This window comes from Cupressus sempervirens, chromosome 8 (assembly GCF_028749045.1).
Source record: "Cupressus sempervirens isolate cs-2001-9-10 chromosome 8, ASM2874904v1, whole genome shotgun sequence".
Taxonomy (NCBI): domain Eukaryota; kingdom Viridiplantae; phylum Streptophyta; class Pinopsida; order Cupressales; family Cupressaceae; genus Cupressus; species Cupressus sempervirens.
The window spans coordinates 653,151,122-653,173,321 of NC_143125.1; the positions used below are offsets into that span (position 1 = coordinate 653,151,122).

The window sequence follows — 22,200 nt, forward strand, 5'->3', positions numbered from 1 at the left end:
CACATCAACCTATCAAACTAATGTAGGAGCATCCTAGGGTAGTTGGCTATCCTACATGATTAAGGGATTTTAGTAGAGTTTAGTGGACCTATTTGGGTCATGGGTAATTAATTTTGATGTATTTAATAAGTATTATAAGCCTTTTAAAGCATTTGGTATTTAATTTCTGCTGGAAGCCGACTTGTGGCTCTTTAAGTATCTAATGTAACTAATATTTAATTTGTAGCTTATTGGGTTGAGTTGTGGCTTAGTTGGGTATAAGTAGGGGGTATTCTGAAGTCTTTTTCCATTATTCATTTAGAGGAGGAGGAGTGAGTGTGGAGAGTAGCTAGATATTGAGTTTTTTCCTGAGTCTGTGGACAAAGCATTGAATGTGATGCAGTTTATTGTAGGATTATGATTATTCATCCATGTTGGTGAAGAGGAGGTGGTAGAGGAGCGAATTTTTAGAAGAGCTAGTAGTCGTGGCTTGGAAAATAAAGGGATTGCTTGGTGGGCTTGCGAGCACAAGTTGGATCTTCTTTGGAGGTTTTTACTAGAGTGTGGATCTAGACTAGCTAGGATTTGGATTGGATTTTGAGGGATCTTAAAGAACTATTACTTGCTTTATATTTGGTCGTAACCAGGAAGGCCTTACAGCCTAACACATTACATGTAATCAATTATTTTATGAATAAAGAGTATTAATTTAATATCAGATCTTGTATTTTTATTGTGTTTTTGTTGTATGGTTATTTGTTGGGGGATAGGAAATCTCCTTTGGGGATTCTCCTACCTTGCATTGCATCAAGTGGTATTAGAGCAAGGTTTTTCCTGAGTGTGTAGATAGATCACCGAAGTTGAGGTAGTTTGCACCAAGACCTTGGAATGACATGTAGATGGATCTATGGTTGCAAAGATGGAAGGTTAATCTTGTTCAAGAAGATTGATCTATTAGTTATTTGTTGTTGAGGATTTGTGAACATCTTGGAAGATGACTCTAAGAGGATTGGACCCTAAGGTGATTGTGAATATTTGTGATATAGTGGATAGGAGGATTAATGAGACAATAGCTCGGGTGGATGCTATTGTGGATGCTATTTTTTCTAAAAGAGTTAAGAAACAAAAGAAGGAAGTTGTATGCTATTGGAGTCTACCAATCCAGAAGAGAGTTGTCTAGCTGGTTAGACGACTTGTTCAAGAGAGAAGATGGCATCGCAAGATCAAGGTGGAGGAGGTTGGCTCTGTTGATTAGTTTGTGGAGCCTAATATAGAACATGAAAACCAACTGGAGGTTGTTGCTGAGGATATTCCTAATCTTGTTGATGTTGGGATGGGGATTGGTTTTCATGATCAACTACTTGAGTCTGACATGGAGATTGAAGAGCACTCAGTCATGGATGTTCTAGTTGATGTTGGTGGTGACTTGTATGTTGTAGAGCATCTTGTTGTGAGCAATGAGATGGTTGGTGTTGAGATTTTGACATATGTTGTTAAGGGGTTGCATATTGCCACTAATATGGAGTTTTTTGTTGCTGGTGTGGATTCACTAGTTGTTGATGTAGATGAGGTTTTTTTGATGAAGCATTGTGTTTAGTTTGTTCTTGGGAGTGAGCAAGTTGATTGGATGGTTGAGATTCTAGTGTTTGACAGAGTGATGCAGATGTGGATGATTTACATGCTGGTTTTCTTGTCTTCGTTAGAGTGGAAGCCCTTGGTGAAGATGAATACATTTTTGGATTTTTTTCATTGGGCATCAAAGTGTGAGAAACACTTTCCTTTTCACACTTGGAGAGTCTGATTTAGGAGCATCCCAGAGTAGTTGGCTATCCTGCATGATTAAGGAATTTTAGTAGAGTTGAGTGGACTTATTTGGGTCTTGGGAAATTAATTTTGATGCATTTAATAAGTATTGTAAGCCTTTAAAGGAATTTGTTATTTAATTTCTACTGGAAGTTGACTTGTGTCTCTTCAAGTATTTAATGTAAGGGATATTTAATTTGTAGCTTACTTGGCTGACTTGTGGCTTGGTTGGGTATAAGAAGGGAGTATTGTGAAGACTTTTGCCATTATTCATTCAAAGGAGGAGGAGAAGTGAGTGTGGAGAGTAGCTGGATAGCAAGTGTTTTCTTGAGTCTATGGACAGAGCATTGAATGTGAGGTAATTTACAACAAGATTGTGATTATTCATCCATCTTGGAGAAGAGGAGGTAGTAGAGGAGTAAAATTTGAGAAGAGATAGTGGCTATGGCTTGGAAAACAAGGAAATTTCTTGGTGGGCTTGTGAGTGCAAGTTGGATCTTCCTTGGAAGTTTCTACTAGAGTGTGGATCTAGACTAGCTAGGGTTGAATTGGATCTTGAGGGATCTTATAGAGCTATTATTTGCTTTGGATTTGGCCATAACTAGGAAGGCCTTACAGTCCAAGACATTGCATGTAATTAGTTATTTTATGAATAAAGAGTTGTGATTTAATATAAGATCTTACATTGTTATTGTGTTTTTGTTGTATGGTTATTTGTTGGGGGCTAGGAAATCTCTTTTGGGGATTCTCCTACCTTGCATTGCATCAAATAGGGAGGCCATCAAATGCAAAAATAATAATATAATGTCATATTTTCACAGTCTATTAGATGGATGTAGAAAATCATTGCCTTTACTTGATGCATATGTCACGTAGAATGTTCCAATGGGTATCCAATGTAGCTAGGTTAAAACTATCAAAAGAAAAAATCAGTGTGGGTGATGTTGTTGTGATAACATCACTTCTTCTCTCATTGTCATGATGTTGGTTATAATGTTATAGATGATTGTGTAAATTTTAGTGATTTTTTTGGTGAGAACATTGATGAAATTGTTGTAAACAATGTTGGTAGTGCTATTGTTGATAATGTAACAAAGAGGAGAAGAAAAACAAAAACAAAAATTGGTGGCAATGTCACAGATACTAGTGTAAATGTCATTGATTCTATTTTTGAAACTATAGGGACTTAGATTGTTAGTAATGTTTCTATTGAGAATGCATATAGTAAAGGAAAATCAATAACCAAAAAAAATGCATGATTGAGATTGTATGTGATTTCATCACATGTCTTAGACTTTAAATAAACATGAATTATTCCAATGTCAAATCCATACCCAAATAGATAAAGTTGTCATTAATAGATGATATATTTTATAGATTTACAACTTTTCATGTTGGAAAAATATTTGTAATTTTGTTTGAATTTTTTTGAATTTTGTCCCTACCATAAAAATGGTCCAATAGAATTAATCATAAATATGATTTATAAAATAATAAAAAATGAAAAGAAAAGAGCACAATAGTTATCGTTTTTTGACAAAAGTAATAAACATGTTAGAGAATGGTTGAAAGAAGCGTAGAAGAATTAGTCAAATAAGGCCACCATTAAAATTAAGTTTTGAAAAAATAAGTCAACTTTGATGACATGAGTTGTGGATTTATCAGTTGGATGTTGTGAAGAATGTCTTATGGGTGATTGCAAAGTAAAAGTGTATGCTAACAGATCTTGAAAATATTTTTTTAGTATCGTCAGTTTGAAGTGGATCTAAAAATATTATCAAATAAGAAAATGTAAAAATGGGAATAGGACTAGCTATTCCAATAACAAGTATTTTTGTGAATGTACATATGAACATTTTTGGGGCAAAATGGGAATATGTATTCCTATTCCCAATTCTAATTTGGTGCACCAAACAATGAATAAAAAATATATTCTAATTTCCTATTCCTACTTGTCATGTCCTTTTTTCAAATAGTTAAAAAAAAAAAAACTTTGCTAAGGCAAGAAGGCTCCAAAAAGGTGAAGTTTCAGAAAAAAGGGGTTTGGAGGCATTTTGGGCTCATTCCAGAACTTGATTTTTGCTCATTTCTTTGTTGTTCTTCAGAGGCTGCCAAACCTGTGGAGAAGGAGACCCAAGAACGGGATTTTGTAGGTTTCTAGGAAGGCTAAGGATGGGATTTTGAAGCCATTCCATGTGCATGCTCATACAGAGTTTTCCTTTGTGCTGAACAGTGCAGATTGGTGGGTTTTTGGGTGTGTTTTTTTTGTATGAGTTTGGTGTTTCAGTTGAGTATTTCATATCAGTTTGGGTTGCTGCTATATTTCAAACTTTAAGGTGTTAAAATAGAGCTAAATATATGTGTTTGGACGTGATCAAACTTTTGAGATAGATTATTAGTGTTTTTGTGGTGTTTTCAGACATTTTTGTGTTAATTTCAGGAGCCCGATGAGCATAGTTTTTGTCCTACATTTGTGAACTGTTGTGTAAAGGCTATATGAATTTGAAAATGTCATTTTGTAGGCCGTTATGCTGCTGAAACTTCTATAAAAATTTCTATTTTCAGATTTATTAATAATTTGTGAAATTGTGAAGCTTTTGGCACCATTTTCAGAATACCTGATTTGGATTTATTGAGAAATTGGTGGATCTTTGTAATATTGGTTGTTTGATTTTAAAGTTCTGATTTGAGGCTTGAAATATCATACAAAATCAGTAAAGGGACATTTTAGTGGTATCAGAGTCATGATCTTGCCAGCCTGAGGGTTTGTAGAAGTTGCATGTCAGTTTTAACAACTACCCAGATCTTGCATGTTAGTTTTGCCAACTACCCAGATCTTGCATGTCAGTTTTGACAACTACCCAGATCTTGCATGTCATATTTTATGGTTGCATGTTACTTCTAATCAGTTGCATGTCAAAATTTATGATCGCATGCAACTAAGTGAAAGAGAAAAAAGATATTTGCAGCGAGAAAAGAATAAAGAAATTTTGATCAAACCCCCAGTTGAAAGCAAAAGTACGAAATCCAAGGAAGGAAAAAGTATGGCTGATCCAGATGAGATGGCAAAGAAATTCTTTCAAGAGATCCAAAATACTCAGAAGCAAACAGTGGATAGTTTGGCAGAAACTAGAGAGGCTTTGCGAATATTGATAGAAAAACTACAAGGAGTTGCATCTATTAATGATAAAGGGAGCACTTCAGAGGAGCCAAGAAATCTGAAATCCACACCATCTAAATCAACCAAAACTATTTTCTTGCCTGCAGATGAGCCATCAGTACCAAATCCAGCCATTAATCCTATGGAAGAGGTTATAGGTAACTTGATTACATTAAGAGCTACTTATAATGGCTTAGATGATGACTTTCGTAGTTTGGTTCCTTTTAGAGAATATATGGATATGATGAACACCTTGATGCCCAAGAAAGAGAATAGGAGGGAGCATGACATAAGTGGAAGAGAACTCAAAAATAAAATAAGCAAGTTTACAACACCTACTTTTGATGGAACAAATAAAATTTCAGCTAGAGCATGGCTACAAAAATTACAGACTTTCTTCACACTTAAACCCATGAAGGAGAGTGATGCTGTTCAGTTTGCAAGTCTACACTTGGAAGATGCAGCCTATGATTGGTGGTATCATGGAATGACTACTCAAGGTCATGATCAGGTAACTACATTTGATAATTTCAGTCAAAGAGTGATAGATAGATTTGACCTCAAGGATGATGAAGAGTACTTTAAAGAATTGTCAAAGTTGAAGCAAACCAAATTAGTTAATGAGTATATAGAAGAGTTTCAAAAAGTGGCTATTATGGTACCTGATATGAGTGAAAAGAGGATTGTTTATATTTTCCTTGATGGTTTAGAAGATTCTGTTAAGGGTTTGGTTAAGGCTTTCTCACCCTCAACCTTACAGGAAGCTATCAAAAGAAGCTTGCAACTTGAAACTTGCATGCCTATGAAATCAATCACTAATCAAAAACCCCCAAATCTTTGGCAACATAAGGGAAATTTTCAAAGAAAGACTTTCCCAACACTACCACCAAAAGATGTGACAAATGTGGAAAAAAGAAGGTAGATGAAGAGACTAGGAGTGAATTACGAAGGAAAAAGCTTTGTTTTACTTGTAGAGAACCATGGGCTCTAGGACATAGATGTTTGGGGAAAGGTCAAGTGCACTATATTGAAGTTTCTTCAGAATCTGATTCAGATGAGCATGAGAAATTTCATGATACTAAGGAGGAGGTAGAAGAAGAGAAAGAAAAAGAAACCAGCAAGGATGGCACTCTAGCAGCATTATCGAGAGTCCCAAGATACCATCCCTTTCAAATTCGAGGGGTACTAGCAGGGCAAAGGTTGACAGTTCTTCTTGATAGTGGGGCAACTCACAATTTTATTGATGAGGGATTTGTCATGAAAAGAGGGCTTAAAGCAGAAGATTTTGAGGGATTCAATGTTACGGTAGCTGATGGATTCACTATGTCTTGCACATGGGTGGTGAAACAACTCAAGATGACCTTAGGAGATTATGAGTTATGTGATGACTTCTATGTGGTTGGTATTGGGGAGACAGATCTTGTATTGGGTGTTCAATGGTTGCACTCTATTGGAGGCTATTACATGAACCATCAAACTATGGAATTTAAATTTCATTCCAATGGGAAAGAAGTCATATTGAGAGGTTTATCGAATGGAGCACCTAAGGCGGTCTCTGCAAAGAGGATGGAGAGGAATTTTCGAAGAGGACAAGTAACATGGGTAGCAGGAGTCATAATCCAACCAACAAGCTCTCCAAAGAATCAAGGTAATTTCCATTTTGAAATTCAAAATATTCTTGATAAGCATAGTATAGTTTTCAATGATTTGCCTCTAGGATTACCACTAGATAGAGGTTTTAAGCATGTTATAGAGTTAGAATAGGGTGCCAAACCAGTTATAACAACCCCATATCGCCATCCAAGAGGTTATAAGGAAGAAATTGAAAAAACTATTAAAGAACTCCTGGACATGGGATTCATAAGGCCTAGCTCTAGTCCATTTGCATCATCTATGGTACTTGTCAAGAAAAAGGATGGTACAATGAGAATGTGTATAGACTACAGGGCTCTAAACAAGAAGACCATAAAAAATAGGTATCCTATACCATGCATAGATGAACTCATTGATGAGTTACACGGTACTGTATACTTCTCAAAAATTGACTTAAGATCAGGGTACCATCAAATTCGAATGAGGAGTGAAGATGTGGAAAAGACTACTTTCAGATGTCACTATGGGCACTTTGAATTTCTTGTTATGCCATTCGGACTCACTAATGCACCTGCAACATTCCAATCTTGTATGAATAAGGTTTTCAACCAGCATCTTCAAAAATTTGTTTTGGTATTTTTCAATGATATCTTGATATACAGTAAAACATGGGAAGAGCATCTAAAGCACATAGACACTATTTTGGGAATCTTGGAGCAGCAATCCTTCTATGCTAAGCTATCTAAATGTGAGTTTGGTTTGACAGAGATCCTATATTTGGGACATATTATAAGTTCTAAAGGAGTACAAGTTGATCAACAAAAAATCTAGGCAATTTTGGATTGGCCTCCACCCACTAATCTTACACAGTTGAGAGGTTTATTCGGGTTTTGTAGCTACTATAGGAGATTTGCCAAGGGATTTTCTTAGCGTGCTGCCCCCTTGACTGATTTGACAAAGAAAGGAGCTTTTGTCTGGACAAAAGAGGCACAAAAAACATTTGATAAGCTTAAGGAGGTAATGAGTTCATGCCCTGTGCTTGCAATTCCAGATTTCTCTTTACCTTTTGTTGTTGAATGTGATGCTTCTGGAGAAGGTATAGGGGCTGTCCTAACTCAAAGGGGACATCCAATAGCATTTGAGAGTAGAAAATTAAATCAATCAGAGAAAGGTTACTCCATCTATGATAAGGAAATGTTGGCAATCATGCATGCACTTCATAAGTTTAGACAATATTTGGTATGTGGGAGATTCATTGTAAAGATAGAGCATAATAGCCTCAGGTTCTTCTTGAACCAAAGGGATTTGAATGATCGTCAACAAAAATGGGTAATAAAATTGCAAGCTTATAAATTTGATATTGAATACATGAAAGGAAAGAATAATGTGGTTGCTGATGCTCTCTCAAGAAAGCCCACTTTGTGTTCCTTATCATCTATCTCTACTTATTGGAAAGTCTCCATAATTTTAGAGTATGCTAAAGATTCCTTTGCCACCAAGATTTTGGATAAGTTAGTGGATGATAACAGGTACAAGGTTGTTGATGAATTGATTTATTACAAGAATAGGATCTTCTTAGTGCCAGGGTCAAAAACTAAGGAGAGGATATTGAGGGCCTTTCATGACACACCTTTGGCTAGTCATCAGGGATACTTCAAGACATACAGACAAATTTGAGAGTAGTTTTCATGGAAGGGTATGAAGGAGGATGTCCTTAAACACATTAAAGAATGTATGGTATGCCAACAAAGCAAGAGTGAGCAAAATTTTCCTGCAGGGTTGTTGCAGCCACTTCCTATTCCTGAACAAAAATGGGAAAGTATTTCCATGGACTTCATCACTGGGTTGCCCAAGGTTCAAGGTAAGGATTGCATATATGTGGTGGTAGATAGACTAACTAAGTATGCACATTTCTTTCCTATCACATCTGATTTCAAGGCATCACAAGTGGCCGAATTGTTCTTCAAAGAAATTTTTAGATTACATGGTTTGCCTAGAAACATTGTTAGTGATCGAGATAGTAGATTCCTCAACCCTTTTTGGAAGGAGCTCTTTCATTTGGCAGGAACTGAACTCACTCCCAGTACTAGCTATCACCCTCAAATAGATGGACAAACATAGATAGTTAATAAATGGATAGAGGGATATTTGAGGAACTATGTTTCAAATCAACAACATGCTTGGGTGAAATGGTTACACTTTGGGGAGTATTGTTACAATACATCTCATCACATGTCTATTGGTATGCATCCTTTTCGTGCTCTTTATGGTTATGATGCCCTTTCCTTTGTTGATCTAATACTTTTCGATAGTAGAGTACCCACAGCAAGTGATTTCGTCAAACAAAGCCAAGACATAATGAGGCCCCTCAAGGATAATCTACAACATGCACAGAACCAACAAAAGATATATGCTGACAGGAAAAGGATTGAAAGATCTTTTGAGGTGGGAGATTTGGTATTTTTTAGGTTGCGGCCATATAAGCAAAGCACCTTGAAGAGGAGTGGGGCAGAGAAAACCAAGCCAAGGTTCTATGGGCCTTATAAAATCATCAAGAAGGTAGGAGAGGTAGCTTATGAATTGGAGGTCCCACCAAACAACAAAATACATAATATTTTCCATGTATCTTGCCTAAAGAAGGTTCTAGGCCAGAAAACCATAGTATCTACAGAATTACCACCTCTTGATGATGAAGAGAAATTAGTTTTGATACCAGAAGAGATTTTGGATACAAGAGAGAAAAGATTGAGAAATAGGAGCATCATAGAGCATTTGGTCAAATGGAAAGGATTACCACTAGAGGATGCAACTTTGGAAGGAGCACATATTCTTGAGAATTCCAACCTTCATTGCTTGAGGACAAGCAATATTTGGGAGGGGATGACTTGTCATGTCCCCTTTTCAAATAATTAAAAAATAATAAACTTTGCTAAGGCAGACAGGCTCCAAAAAGGTGAAGTTTCGAAAAAAGGGGCTAATCTTTGGAAACTAATGGACTAATAAATAAAAATTATTATTAAATTATATTTTATTAACCCTTCTTGGATGTGAGTTAGGGTTATGCCCTCTTTTAAGGGGTTTGGAGGCATTTTGGGCTCATTCCAGAACTTGATTTTTGCTCATTTCTTTGTTGTTATTCAGAGGCTGCCAAACCTGTGGAGAAGGAGACCCAAGAACGGGAGTTTTTAGGTTTCTAGGAAGGCTAAGGATGGGAGTTTGAAGCCATTCCATGTGCATGCTCATACAGAGTTTGCCGTTGTGCTGAACAGTGCAGATTGGTGGGTTTTTGGGTGTGTTTTTTTTGTATGAGTTTGGTGTTTCAGTTGAGTATTTCATATCAGTTTGGGTTGCTGCTATATTTCAGACTTTAAGGTGTTAAAATAGAGCTGAATATATGTGTTGGGATGTGATCAAACCTCTGAGATAGATTATTAGTGTTTTTGTGGTGTTTCCGGGCATTTTTGTGTTAATTTCGGGAGCTCGATGAGCATAGTTTTTGTCCTACATTTGTGAACTATTGTGTAAAGGCTATACGGATCTGGAAATTTCATTTGGTAGGCCGTTATGCTGCTGAAATTTTTGTAAAAGTGTCTATTTTCAGATTTATTAATAATTTGTGAAATTGTGAAGCTTTTGGCACTATTTTCATAATACCCGATTTGGGTTTATTGAGAAATTGGTGGATCTTTGTAATATTGGTTGTTTGATTTTAAAGTTCTAATTTGAGGCTTGAAATATCATACAAAATCAGTAAAGAGACATTTCACTATTCTAGTTCTATTCTAGTAACCAAATGGGCTTGGGTAATTGTTAAAGCTAGTTCAAGTGTTCATTGTTTTAGTTGTTGTAATGGGTGTGATGTTCTTTTCAACATAATTTCATTTGGTTACTTCATTGTTAATTCTTTTATTAAAACTATTGATATTTTGGGCCTTGTGGAAAAGTCTTGTTTTAACCCTTAATTGAAAATAATTATTTTCTTATGAATTAACAATGATCTTGGGAAAAATAAGATATGCATGACTTTAAAAAAAGTATCTCATAGTTCCACACTATGTTATAATTCAAATAATCTATACAAGGAAGGTATACCTTCTTATAGACCCCATATGAATTTAGAGGCAATTATAAACAAACCCCATTGTAATTTTAATTTTACTAATATATGTAAAGGAAGGTATGCCTTCCTAAAGACCTCAGACATAAAAGAGGCCATTGTAGTAGTCAAGACATTGCATCCCAAGTTAGACCAATATTTTTCTTCCCGATTCTTTTTTCCCCAATGCCCATACTTTGAACAAAGCATAAATAATTTTTACTATTTTGAAATGATGAATAAAATTGGCAATAGACTTTTACCAAACAAAAAAATTATAGACTATATATATAATTTTAGAGGTTGTAACCTCTAAAAACTACCCCATGTAACCTCAAAAACAACATACAATATCTAATGGATTTGCAATATCAATAAATATGTTTGTGTGTTAAACCATTATCTTCTCATCAATTTTTATATATCTATGTGTGGTCTATCTTGCCCTTCCTTCCCTGATTTTTCCAAATTTTTACATCCAAATTTCACACTTCTGCTTAACATTTAATACGCAATTTTTTTTAAGGAATAAGAAATTTCCAAAGAGCACAATATTAATATGATATAGTCCAACACCGAGGAAATTGAAGGATAACAAGTAAAAGGCCAAAACTTACCAAAAGAGAAAACATAATGGGTTTACATAAATTTGAGTGTTCTATGTTCTAAATGTGAAGGTTGTATTCCCCAATTACAAATAGTGTATGTGAAAAGATAGTCGACAACTTCACATGCAACATTGAAAACTCTTACCACATCGATATCAAATGAAGGAAGAAGGCATTCAAGCTATCATCATGTCTAAATTAAGTCAACAAACTATACATTTGACAACAATCTGAAAACTCTTCATTATGTTTAAATAGGTTTTGTACAACCTTCTTTTCCTCAAAAATGTAATTGATGAACTTTGAAGATATTCAGATTCGCACTAGAATATTCAAGTCTTGGGAAGGAAGTTATTTCTTTAGTTTTCTATTGTTTTTCTTCTTTATCGATCATTGAAAAGTTTTTTTCAGTTTTCTACTATTTTTCCCTCTTAAATTGTTATTGTACAATTATTTACATTTATAATTTTGTGTAAGATGTAAGGCATATTGTGTTTGCGCTTGTTCATTCTTTATGCCCATCTAAATCAAGTCTAGAGATATATCAATTTCTAATATATATTTTTAAAATATTATAATTTGATACTTACATGTGATGACAAGTGACTTCATAGATTACTCATTAACTATTTTAATCAGATTAGTTAAGATGTGCATTGGTCTAATTGTTATATTATTATTTTATTAGTAATCTTATTTTAGAGGAGTTAATTTCATTTAATTCAATTATTTTAAAAACTAGTTAAACTATTAGAATTTATCATGTGTATTATGTTAGTTAAGTAGTGATGTCTTGTTAGTCTATAATAATTATTAATACTTTACAAATCAAATATAACATAGAGTAATAGAGTAAATGAGCTTTGATCTACAAACATGCTAAAGAATAGAAAATTATTTTAATAAAATTATCTCTAATATTTAAAAAATCTCAGATTTATTTTCAAAGTTATATAATATAAATTAAGTGAAGAAAATAATATTCAAGTGTAATTTATCTACTACCATCACATAGTATTTAAACAAAAATAAATTTATTTTATTTTTCAGACTCATCAAAATATAGTGATTTTATCCAAAATCTTTTGTTGTTTTCTATAAAAAAAAAATATAGATATTAAATTTTTTTTGAAAAATCCTGTTTATTTTATATATTTTGAAATTTGAACAAAATAACCACATTCCAAACCATCTGATTCAATCGAATCTGTGGGTCCCAAAACCTTCTTTTCTTAGAAGGCAACAGGGCATCCGGTTGGTCAAACATGATCAACATCATCCAGAACTATGACTGCCCGAGAAGATGTCGGGCAGCTTACAAGAATCGTCCTACCCATTTCTATATTGTCAACTGCCATACCTCCAAAGCCAAGATGTCTGGCAGCAGCATCTCTAACATCGAATAAAAAAGCTACATTTCTCTTATGACTTTTTAGTTTTATTTGGTACGTTTTGTAGGCTTCTGGCATATTGAAGTGTGCTTATTTCAGAGTCTATACAACTGCATCTACGCTCAGTCTCACCGGATGTTATGCGGCCACCGGTGGTACCTCTCTAACCTCTGTCCCCACAAGATGAGCGATATGCTCGAGCAGCTTGCCCTCGTCTCTACACAGGCAAACATAACATTGAATAAAAATTCGGCTGTCACAGTTGACCTTATTCTGAGAAGATATAAAAGAATTTTGCAGAGGATGCATTGATAAATTATAGGTTAAGTGATTAATACTTACTCCTTGCTCTTAACGATGTTGCCAACATTAAATGAAACATTGTAAAGCGCCTCCTTCCACGCCGAAATCTTTTCCGAGGCATATTTTTTATTCTTTACATGCCGATCAATTGCATGAGCATAGACTCCTTTAGCATCCCGGCTATCTCCTGGCTCAATATAGTAGAAAATAGGAACAATTCTAGCGCCTGTCTCGAGCATAAGTGTCAGCTCTGACAAACACCAGGGGGATTCTGCATATCTCTTGGAAAATATAGCTATATGAATCTTAGCACTGCTTATTGCTTCTTCTATTACACTAGACATGTGATCCCCCAATCTAAGCTCTTCTGTATCCAAGAACACCTTCAGTCCCATGTCCTTTAGCCTGTTATAGATAGGTTCGGCCAGTGAACGCTTAGCATCAGGAATGCGATGACTAATGCATACATCACAGCGGACATCTCTCGTAGGCCTTGCGTATGTTCCACCAGAAAGAAATGCCAATTTACCCCGTGGGTGAATGCTTGAACGAGTGTTATCTAATGAGAATTCTTGAGCCTCTTTACCTTCCTTCGTTACCAAATCCGCCATCATCTTCATAAGCATGTCCTCGTCTCTGACATATTGAAGAAGGAAACAAAATAAACTTCAGAGTTTAAGATATCGAGAAAAGAAGTCTATGGGCCTGAAAATTAGGAAGGAAAAGATGCAAATAATGTATAAAAAGAACTTGTGTTAACTGCTTGGATTGGAGTAATCGATACTTACTCCTTGCTATTGACGATACGACCCGCATAGTCGGAAGCATTGAAAAGTGCTTCCTTCCACTCCTCTAGCTTTTCTGGGTCATGTCTACCCTTCTCTTGGTGCCGCCCAAACGCCTCACCATAGCTTCCCTTTCCAATATATCTTATTTCATACGGCCAAACACGGTAAAAAATGGGAACAAAAATACTGCCTTCTCTTCCGCTAATCAACGACAGCTCTCGCAAACACCACTTGGACGATGCATAGTCCTCTGAAAATATAGCTATGTTTAGCCAAGTACTCTTTATTACTCGTTCTAGTACGCTAGGAAAGTGACCCCCCCACTTAAGCTCTTCTGAATCCAGAAAAACCTTCAGTCCCATTCCTGTGAGCATTTTATAGATAGCTGTGGCGAGTGTACGCTTGACATCAGGACCCCGATGGCTAATAAATACATCATACTTAACCTTTCTCACAAGCATTATCGATCCACCTGAAGTAGATGTAGTTGCTGCAAATACTTCACCCTTTTGTTGGAAGCTTGAACTAGTCTTAGCTGGTCCTACAAATTCTTGACACATTTTTCCCTCTTTCGCTACCCACTCTGTAATTGTCTTCAGCAGCATGTCTTCGTCCCTGGACACATTCGACAACGAAGAAAACAGAGTAAACGTCACAAGTTATATAGACAACTGAAGTCTATGAGCCTCAAGATTAGGCGAGAAAAAGATAAAAGAATGCATCGATTAGTAAACGCTGAGTGCATCTGGTGGAGAGATGGGTACTTAGTACTTACTCCTTGCTCTCAACGACCGGACCTACATAATGTGAAACGCTGTAAAGCGCTTTCCTCCACTCCTCCAGTTTCTCAGAGTCGCATTCAAGCTTGTTTGGGTCAAATGCGTAGCCTCCTTTTACATAGCGTACATCATCAGTCTTAACACGGCAGAAAATAGGAACAATTTTAGTGCCTAATTTAACCCTGTTGTGCATGGATGACAGCTCTTCTAAGCACCGGTCGGATTGTGCATAGCCCTCTGAAAATATTGGAATGTAAAGCCAGGCACTCTTAAAAGCTGCTTCTACTTCTTCATCCCCCAAATTGAGCTCTTCCGAATTCAGAAAAACCTTCAGTCCCAACGCATCAAGCTCTTTATAAATTGCTACGCTCAGATGATGTTTAAAATGATTGATAAATACATCATAACGCGGGAAATCTTTCACAGGCATCGTGGATGCACAAGAAGCAGATGTGGATGATGGAAATTCTTCAGCGTGTTGGCAATTTAATGGAACACCACTGTACGGGTTAGAAGCAGATGCCATGAAATTAGATAAGTAATGAAATTTAACGGAACACAACAAAGGTTGAAAAAAGGGGCGTTCAAAGAGAAAAGGAGTGGGTGCATATAAAAGAGCAGGAGAGGGATAAGTAATGAGAAATAAAAGTGGGACTAGACGCGTAGACTGCGTCTATTGGCTGAACTAGCTGAGGACAGCTGAAGTTTTATTTGACTTTTCGTACTCCTTTGGCCTTCTTCCAACTTTGACCTTTCTCCCGGTGGGCCGAGGCTATTGCGTAGTTCCTAAACAACCTCGAAGCGGGCACCTACTACTAGTAGTTTTGTCATAGATATCTTTTAATTATTATTTTTAAATTTTTTTTAAAATGATGATGTGTAGATGATGCATGTTTATTTATGTTCATTTACTAATAGTTGATCTTTTTAAGCTCTCTTGGTTGCTGATTATTTCATTTTTTAATTGAATTGGACATGTCAATAGTTGTCGAGTTCTAAGCCTAGATTATTTATTATTCATTTACTATTATTGTGAAGATTAAATATTATTTTTTAATCTTGAGTAGATTCGAACCATAGACCCCCCATAATGAAACACTCACAATTTACTGTTTTATTGTAGACTCTTGTTGACAAATGTGATTCTTATTAATATTAATAAAATATTATTAAAATTTTATAATTAATTTATGAAAATAAAAATTAATCTATAAGTTGCTAGCATTCAAAGTCAATGTACTATTGTCATTAATAATCTTGATTAATTATAATAAATTAATAATATGAAATTATTTAATTATAATTAATTAGTGAAATTTAAATTTTCATGTTATTTGAGAGTTTTATAATATGTACTTTTATTCAACTTATGACTTAACACATTAAAAATAGTATAAATATTCAAAAATAAATTTATGTCAATGAGCTCTTGGTTTATTGGTGAAGTTGAATGGCTCACAAAGATCCCCCCTGAGATCAAGTCTTTCTGAGTGCAAGGTTCCAACATCAAAAGGGATGGGATCAAGATTGTGCCTCGCATGATTTTGATGGCGTGGATGTCCCTCAATTCTTAGGGTCTAAGCTAAAGAGGTGCATATGTGGGCATGTATTAGCTTCTTAAACCCTCCATCAAAAAAGAAGATTTAGAATTATATATAAATATGATTAGTATATTAAAATGTATTTGTTCTCATTTTTATTTTTTTTCTATATTTTAAAGGCACTTGAGCTAATTTTAAATATTATTAAATGTTATTCACATTTATTTTGTCTATTACAACTAAATAGTTATTTATATTACTTCTACTTTATATCATCTTGGGGCAATCATCTATATGTAGGACCAACATTGCATCCATAGATCTAGTTGTTAGACTTTAAAAAAAAAGTGTATAATTCAATTATTTCTGATCTATTATGGTAGTTGTTATAAAACCACATTATTTGTTGGTATTATTGAATTTAAAGACATTATATATTATAATCAAGTCACGTATATTTACACCCACATACATAATTGAAAATAATTTATAATTAGGAATATTTCACTTATCTTTAATTATATTAGTTCTTATCTTTAATGATGTCAATAAAGAGGGATTCCCTAAATCCTGGACAACTAGCATAGTTATCCCTCTCTACAAAAGTAGTGACATAAATAATCCATCAAATTATTGCACTATTATGATTAATCCCTCTTGGAAAAGCTCTTTGGTAGCACGGTGGAATGTAAGAGCAGCAAATGGGTTGAATCATAAAGTGAAAGCGGTAAGGGGCAAGCAAGGTTCAAACCAAAATACTCCACTGTTGACCATGGGTTTACAATAAGATTCTTGGTTTAAAATGTTTTGGAATATGTAGGGTAAGGCCTTTTGTTGCTCTGTTAACTTTAAAAATACCTTCGACATAGTGCAACATGACTAACTCTAGCTTACAATGGAAGAGTTGAAAATTCCTACCAAACTTAGAGTTGTGATGCATAGACTATATGAGTAGGTCATTGCTAAATCAGAACTATGAAAGGGATGTTAGAGAGCCTTGGTAGTGATATAAGGGTCAAATACGGGTGCCCCCTCTCACCAATCTTGTTTGTGTTATATATTGAAAAATTAGGTGAATGTTTACATAAGGACAATGATGATGGGTTTCAACTAGCTAAGTATGTGATTAACTTGTTTTTATATGTAGATGAGCTCATTTTAATTCCTAAAACAACGAGCCTTTATCATGTGGTTGGGATGCAAGTGAATACTAGCAAAACCAAAGTGATGATTTTCTCTTTGAAAGGAAACAAGAGGTAGGGAAAATACTTTCATTTTCAATGGAAATCCATTAGAGATTGTGGATGAGTACAAGTACCTCGGAATTGACTTCAACAACAAACTTAATTGGGAAACATGTAGCTTGCAAAAGGAATTCAAGAAGGATTGAAAGTATTATACACTTTACAAAATAAATGTAGGAATGTGAAATTATTTGATTCAAAAATTAAAAAAGGTGCTCTTTGGTTTGTTAGTTACTTGGGTAAGCCTTTATGGTTGTGAGATTTGGGGCAACAACATGTTTAATCAGAAATGGAGACAAGTAGAAAAAATTCAAAAACACTTAATCATCAATAGTCTTAAAATTAAAACAATGGTTCCCTATGAGATCTTATTGGTGAAAATGTGCATTTTCCCTTTAGAGGCCTTGTAGATGATTTGATTACTATTCTATTCAAAGAAGGCCCAAAGAATGGAAAATCATTGTTGGGCTAAGTTTATCGCAAAAGAAAGGTTAAATAGAAGAAATAACACATGGATGAATAAAAATGTTAAATGGATGGAAAAATGGAATCTTGGTATACATGAATACCCAAAATAACAATGCTAGAATTAAAAATTCATGAAGGAAAAATTCAGGTGTCACATGATCAAAACAAAATGAGTACAAACGAGACTACTATATCAAAGAATCTTTGGTGACCTACTTTTTTGTTCTCCTCAGAGGTTTGTTTCTTGTTTGTTTTTTACTGCTATCTCGGATTCTAGCTAAGACTTTTGTTTTATGTATAAAGGTTTCAGGTCCTTTAAAACCTGATTTTACTTAATCAAAACAAAATGGGTACAAACGAGACTACTATATCAAATAATTTAACCTAATGCGAGCCCATGAGGAGAAAGCATATATATGAGAAAATATCAAATGCAGAGTTAAAATGCTTATAAGACAACTTAGAACAAACTCTCATCATTTGCGATGTGGAACAGGTAGATGGAGGATACCCAAGAAAGAATGTGAGGAGAGAGTATGGATTTTCTGCAATATAGGAGTGGCAAAGGCCAAGCAACACTTTCTCATGGAATGCCCAACATACAACACCATTCACTTCAACTATTGGGATATACTAGAAATAGGCAATTTAGGTACTCTTTTTGAGGAAACATAGTTGAACATGACAACAAAGTTAGTGGTCAACATTCATATCGAAGGCTGGTCTTATAGAAGCAACTTCAAAAGACCTAATATTCTTGCATGCTTTATCTTAAAGGGATTCTTGTCTTTTGTCTAATGGGTACCATAGACTTCTTTGACCTCACAGATATTATTAAATTCATTCATTCACTTGAAACATATATTTGATTTTCATTGCAATAGTAGTGTTGGTTGTAAATCTACAAGATGTGACCCTAGTGATCTATTTCATCACCAATCTTTATAATAAAGAAATAATTTATAAATTTGATTATCCAAAGTGTAGAGGCATACAAATTATTTTTTAGAGTATTTAAGGACAATTAGGGTAAAGCATGCACTGTGAGAAAAGACTTAAAACTATCATACAATTCCCAGAGAATTATAATCAATTTCTAGTTTCAAACATATTGCTATAACTAAATTAGCACGACAGGTGTGCTAGCTTTTCAACTGACATAGAAAAGGAATCTCAACCAAATTGTAACTGATATTTTCCCATTCACATAATCAATTCATAGTTAGTTGGAGAGAAAACATTATAATTTAACTTGATTGGCATGACAAGCATGCCAACTTTTACTACATCAACAAAATTTTGTAGAATAATAAGTAAAAGACCAAAAAGTATGAGAATAGAAGTTTGAAAATTATAGTGTGCTAAACTTAGATTTGTTGTATATTATTTTAAAGGGATCCCAATGTCCATAGTTTGATAAAAAAGAGTACACTTCCATTTTAAAAAGTAAAGCATGTGCTACAATCAAGGAATATTGTAAAACTTGGTACTATAGATAATTTCTAGTCTAGTCTAATCAAATAAAGACATCAATTCACAAAATTTTCTCTTTGTTCCCTTCTTATTGCCTTCCAACTTCTTTACAAGATGTCATAGTGAAATTTGCATATGGGCCAATGTATTCACATCCTCTTAATATGATTATATAGCGATAATTAATTAATTAGTTTTTAAAAAAATTCTACTTCCTTTTTTTTACTACTAATTGTACATTACTATGTAATGGTATGGTGAAGTGTTGTGAAAAATCAACCAAAGTAAATTTTGGTGTATCTTTTATATGTTTGTGTAATACATTAATTGAATTGATATGTCATTTATCAAATGATATTTGTTTTAACAGGAAGTAAAATATTGGAGATGAGGTAGCTTCAAATTAACTTCTTGGATTCAAAGCATTGCACAATCAAAACTTTAGAAATAAGAACATAATCATGCTCAATTTCATGTTGTGTTTTCAATATGGAGGGAGACGAATGGAGGGAAGAGAGAACGATTTCAAGAGGGAGAGAGGAGTATAGAAAATAGAAAAAAATTGTAGATGGAGATGGAGTGTGTGTGTGTGTGTGTGTGCGTGTGCGCGCGCGTGAGAGAGAGAGAGAGAGAGAGAGAGAGAGAGAGAGAGAGAGAGAGAGAGATCATGGGATATAAGAAGAGGGAGAAGGGGAGATATAAACAAATATAAATGGAGAGAGGAAGAGATAAAGAGGGGGAGATAGATATAGATATATGAGAAGAGAAATATAGAGATATATATAGACATATGTGGAGAGAGGGAGGGAGAGATGTTGAGATAATGTGTGCTGCACACATTACATAATATTGTTATATTGTATTACTTTATTTTATTATGTAATGTTGCACCTAGATGGACGTGCAACATGTAAAGATTCCCATTGGATATACTTGATGAGTTGTATTGTAACATTATGATAATATTTCATGTAATTATTTAATATTGGGTAAAAGAATTAAATTTCCAATATTAAATGTGGAGTCAATGGATTAGGTAGCACATAGTTTTAACACCTGGCTTATGTAATACTACTTAGTGGTTTTGTGGGACTTGCTACTATATAAGCAGCCACAAGGGTAGTTATTCTGAGAGTGAAGGAGAAGAAGAAGGAAAAAAGGGAAACAGTCGAGTAGGACAAGGCTTGACAGGTTAGCCAAGGGAGCATTTGTGAAGGTTGGAAGCATGGTGTGGGATGTATGGATTCATGCTTGTTCACATAGATTGCTCGGTGGTGGCTATGGCTTTGAAGGATTCCATGGTTATATTGCAATGGTATTTTTGCTTAATAATACATGGTGATGGATGCTTTTGGAGGTTGGGTTTTTCCCTCAATGAGGGTTTCCTAGGGTATATCTTGTGTCATAATTTTTTGGGTATGTTGTCTATTCTCTTACATGTGGATTTTCATTGCATATTTGTTTCAAATCTATTATGGGTTATGTGGAAATGGTTATATTCTTTCTTGCAAGTTTCCTTACAAGTGCTATTAGAGCTACGGTTTTATAGTAGTAACCCTAGATGAATCCATGGGAATGTATGAGAGGATAAAAGAGAGGGCAAGATATATGAGTGATTTATTTTAGATCTAAGAGTTTTAGGTTTGTTGTTATGATAGGATCGTGGCTGATTTTGGGTATGTGAAATTGTTGGACAAAAGGGCATTTTGAATGTTACATTTTAAATGAGGGTTTTAGGGGGGAGCTTGCAAAAATGACCTCCTAGGTAAAAATAGAAGAAGTAGTTATATTTGAATAGATGAAGTAGTTATATTTCATTACTTTGATATTTTTCTTATATATCTATAGTACTTTAATGATATACACATGTACAACTTACATACATGTTAATCTCATTGCTTATTCAATATATATACATATTTCTTTTTTGCTTACATTGCTTTAAGTGTTTATTCAATATATTTACATGGTTTTTTTTTACATTGCTTTAAGTGTATAAATGTAGATATAATGTTTTAATTTCTTTAGATGAAATAGTTATTTGTAGGTGCATAATTCTTATGTGTCATGTATACGCATGTGTACATTTATATATGTAAATGTAGAACTTAATTGTAAATTTAGCACATGAAAAAATATCTAAAATATTTTCTATAAACATTTACAAAGCACATGTACATTTAAAATATATTTTCATAAATTTATAGAACATGTAAATTTGTTACACATTAACAATCTAAAAATATTGTATAGAGATTTCAAAAACATGTATCCACATTTATGTAAAAGATATTCTATAAATTTTGAAAATATGTATGCAAATATCAAATGTGTCAACTATAAATGTAAATATCGAATATATCAAATACCTATAAACATGGTCACATAACTCATGCAAATATCAAATATATCAACTATAAATGTAAATGGTTAGATAACTCATGAAAATATCAAATATGTCTACTATAAATGTAAATGGTTAGATAACTCATACAAATATGAAATATCTCAAATTTGAGTGTGTTGTAAATGTTAAATTCCCCATAGCTATAAATCTAAACGATCTCATCATAAGTGAATATCAAACATCTAAAACATATGAACCAAACTCATGTACATGACATTTATAAATATCAAACATGATCTTATCGCATTCCACAATGCGATCGATTGACATGAGACCTCAAAACCTATGTGAAATATAATAATGAACGTATCATGACCATGTGTATATATTCAAAATAAAATACTAACATACGCACAATTAAATTTACATGTGACTTAGGATGACTAGGGTCAACAGGCATCTCTCCATCTCCACCCTCATGAGCTGAAGATGTAGACTGTAAGAAATAGAAGAAACAAATATGTCACAGCTTATAATTTACTAAATTGAGTAATATTATATTTATAAATAAATGGAATATCTGTGGAGAATTAAATAGACATGTTTGTAAAGTTTTACCCATGTCTC

General features: G+C 34.2%; 1 protein-coding gene across 1 annotated transcript in view; it reads right to left on the reverse strand.

Moving 5' to 3' along the window:
• Positions 1-12,361: 12,361 nt before the first annotated feature.
• Positions 12,362-22,200, reverse strand: part of LOC149544121 (uncharacterized) — a 51,986-nt gene continuing 42,147 nt past the window's right edge. Inside the window, exons 4-8 of the mRNA XM_089795890.1 lie at positions 14,787-14,863; positions 14,497-14,636; positions 13,722-14,336; positions 12,973-13,569; positions 12,362-12,847 (exon numbers count right to left, since the gene is read on the reverse strand). Coding sequence (XP_089652016.1) covers positions 12,769-12,847; positions 12,973-13,569; positions 13,722-14,336; positions 14,497-14,636; positions 14,787-14,863 — 1,508 coding nt within the window. The 3' untranslated portion in view covers positions 12,362-12,768. The remainder of the gene's footprint in view (positions 12,848-12,972; positions 13,570-13,721; positions 14,337-14,496; positions 14,637-14,786; positions 14,864-22,200) is intronic.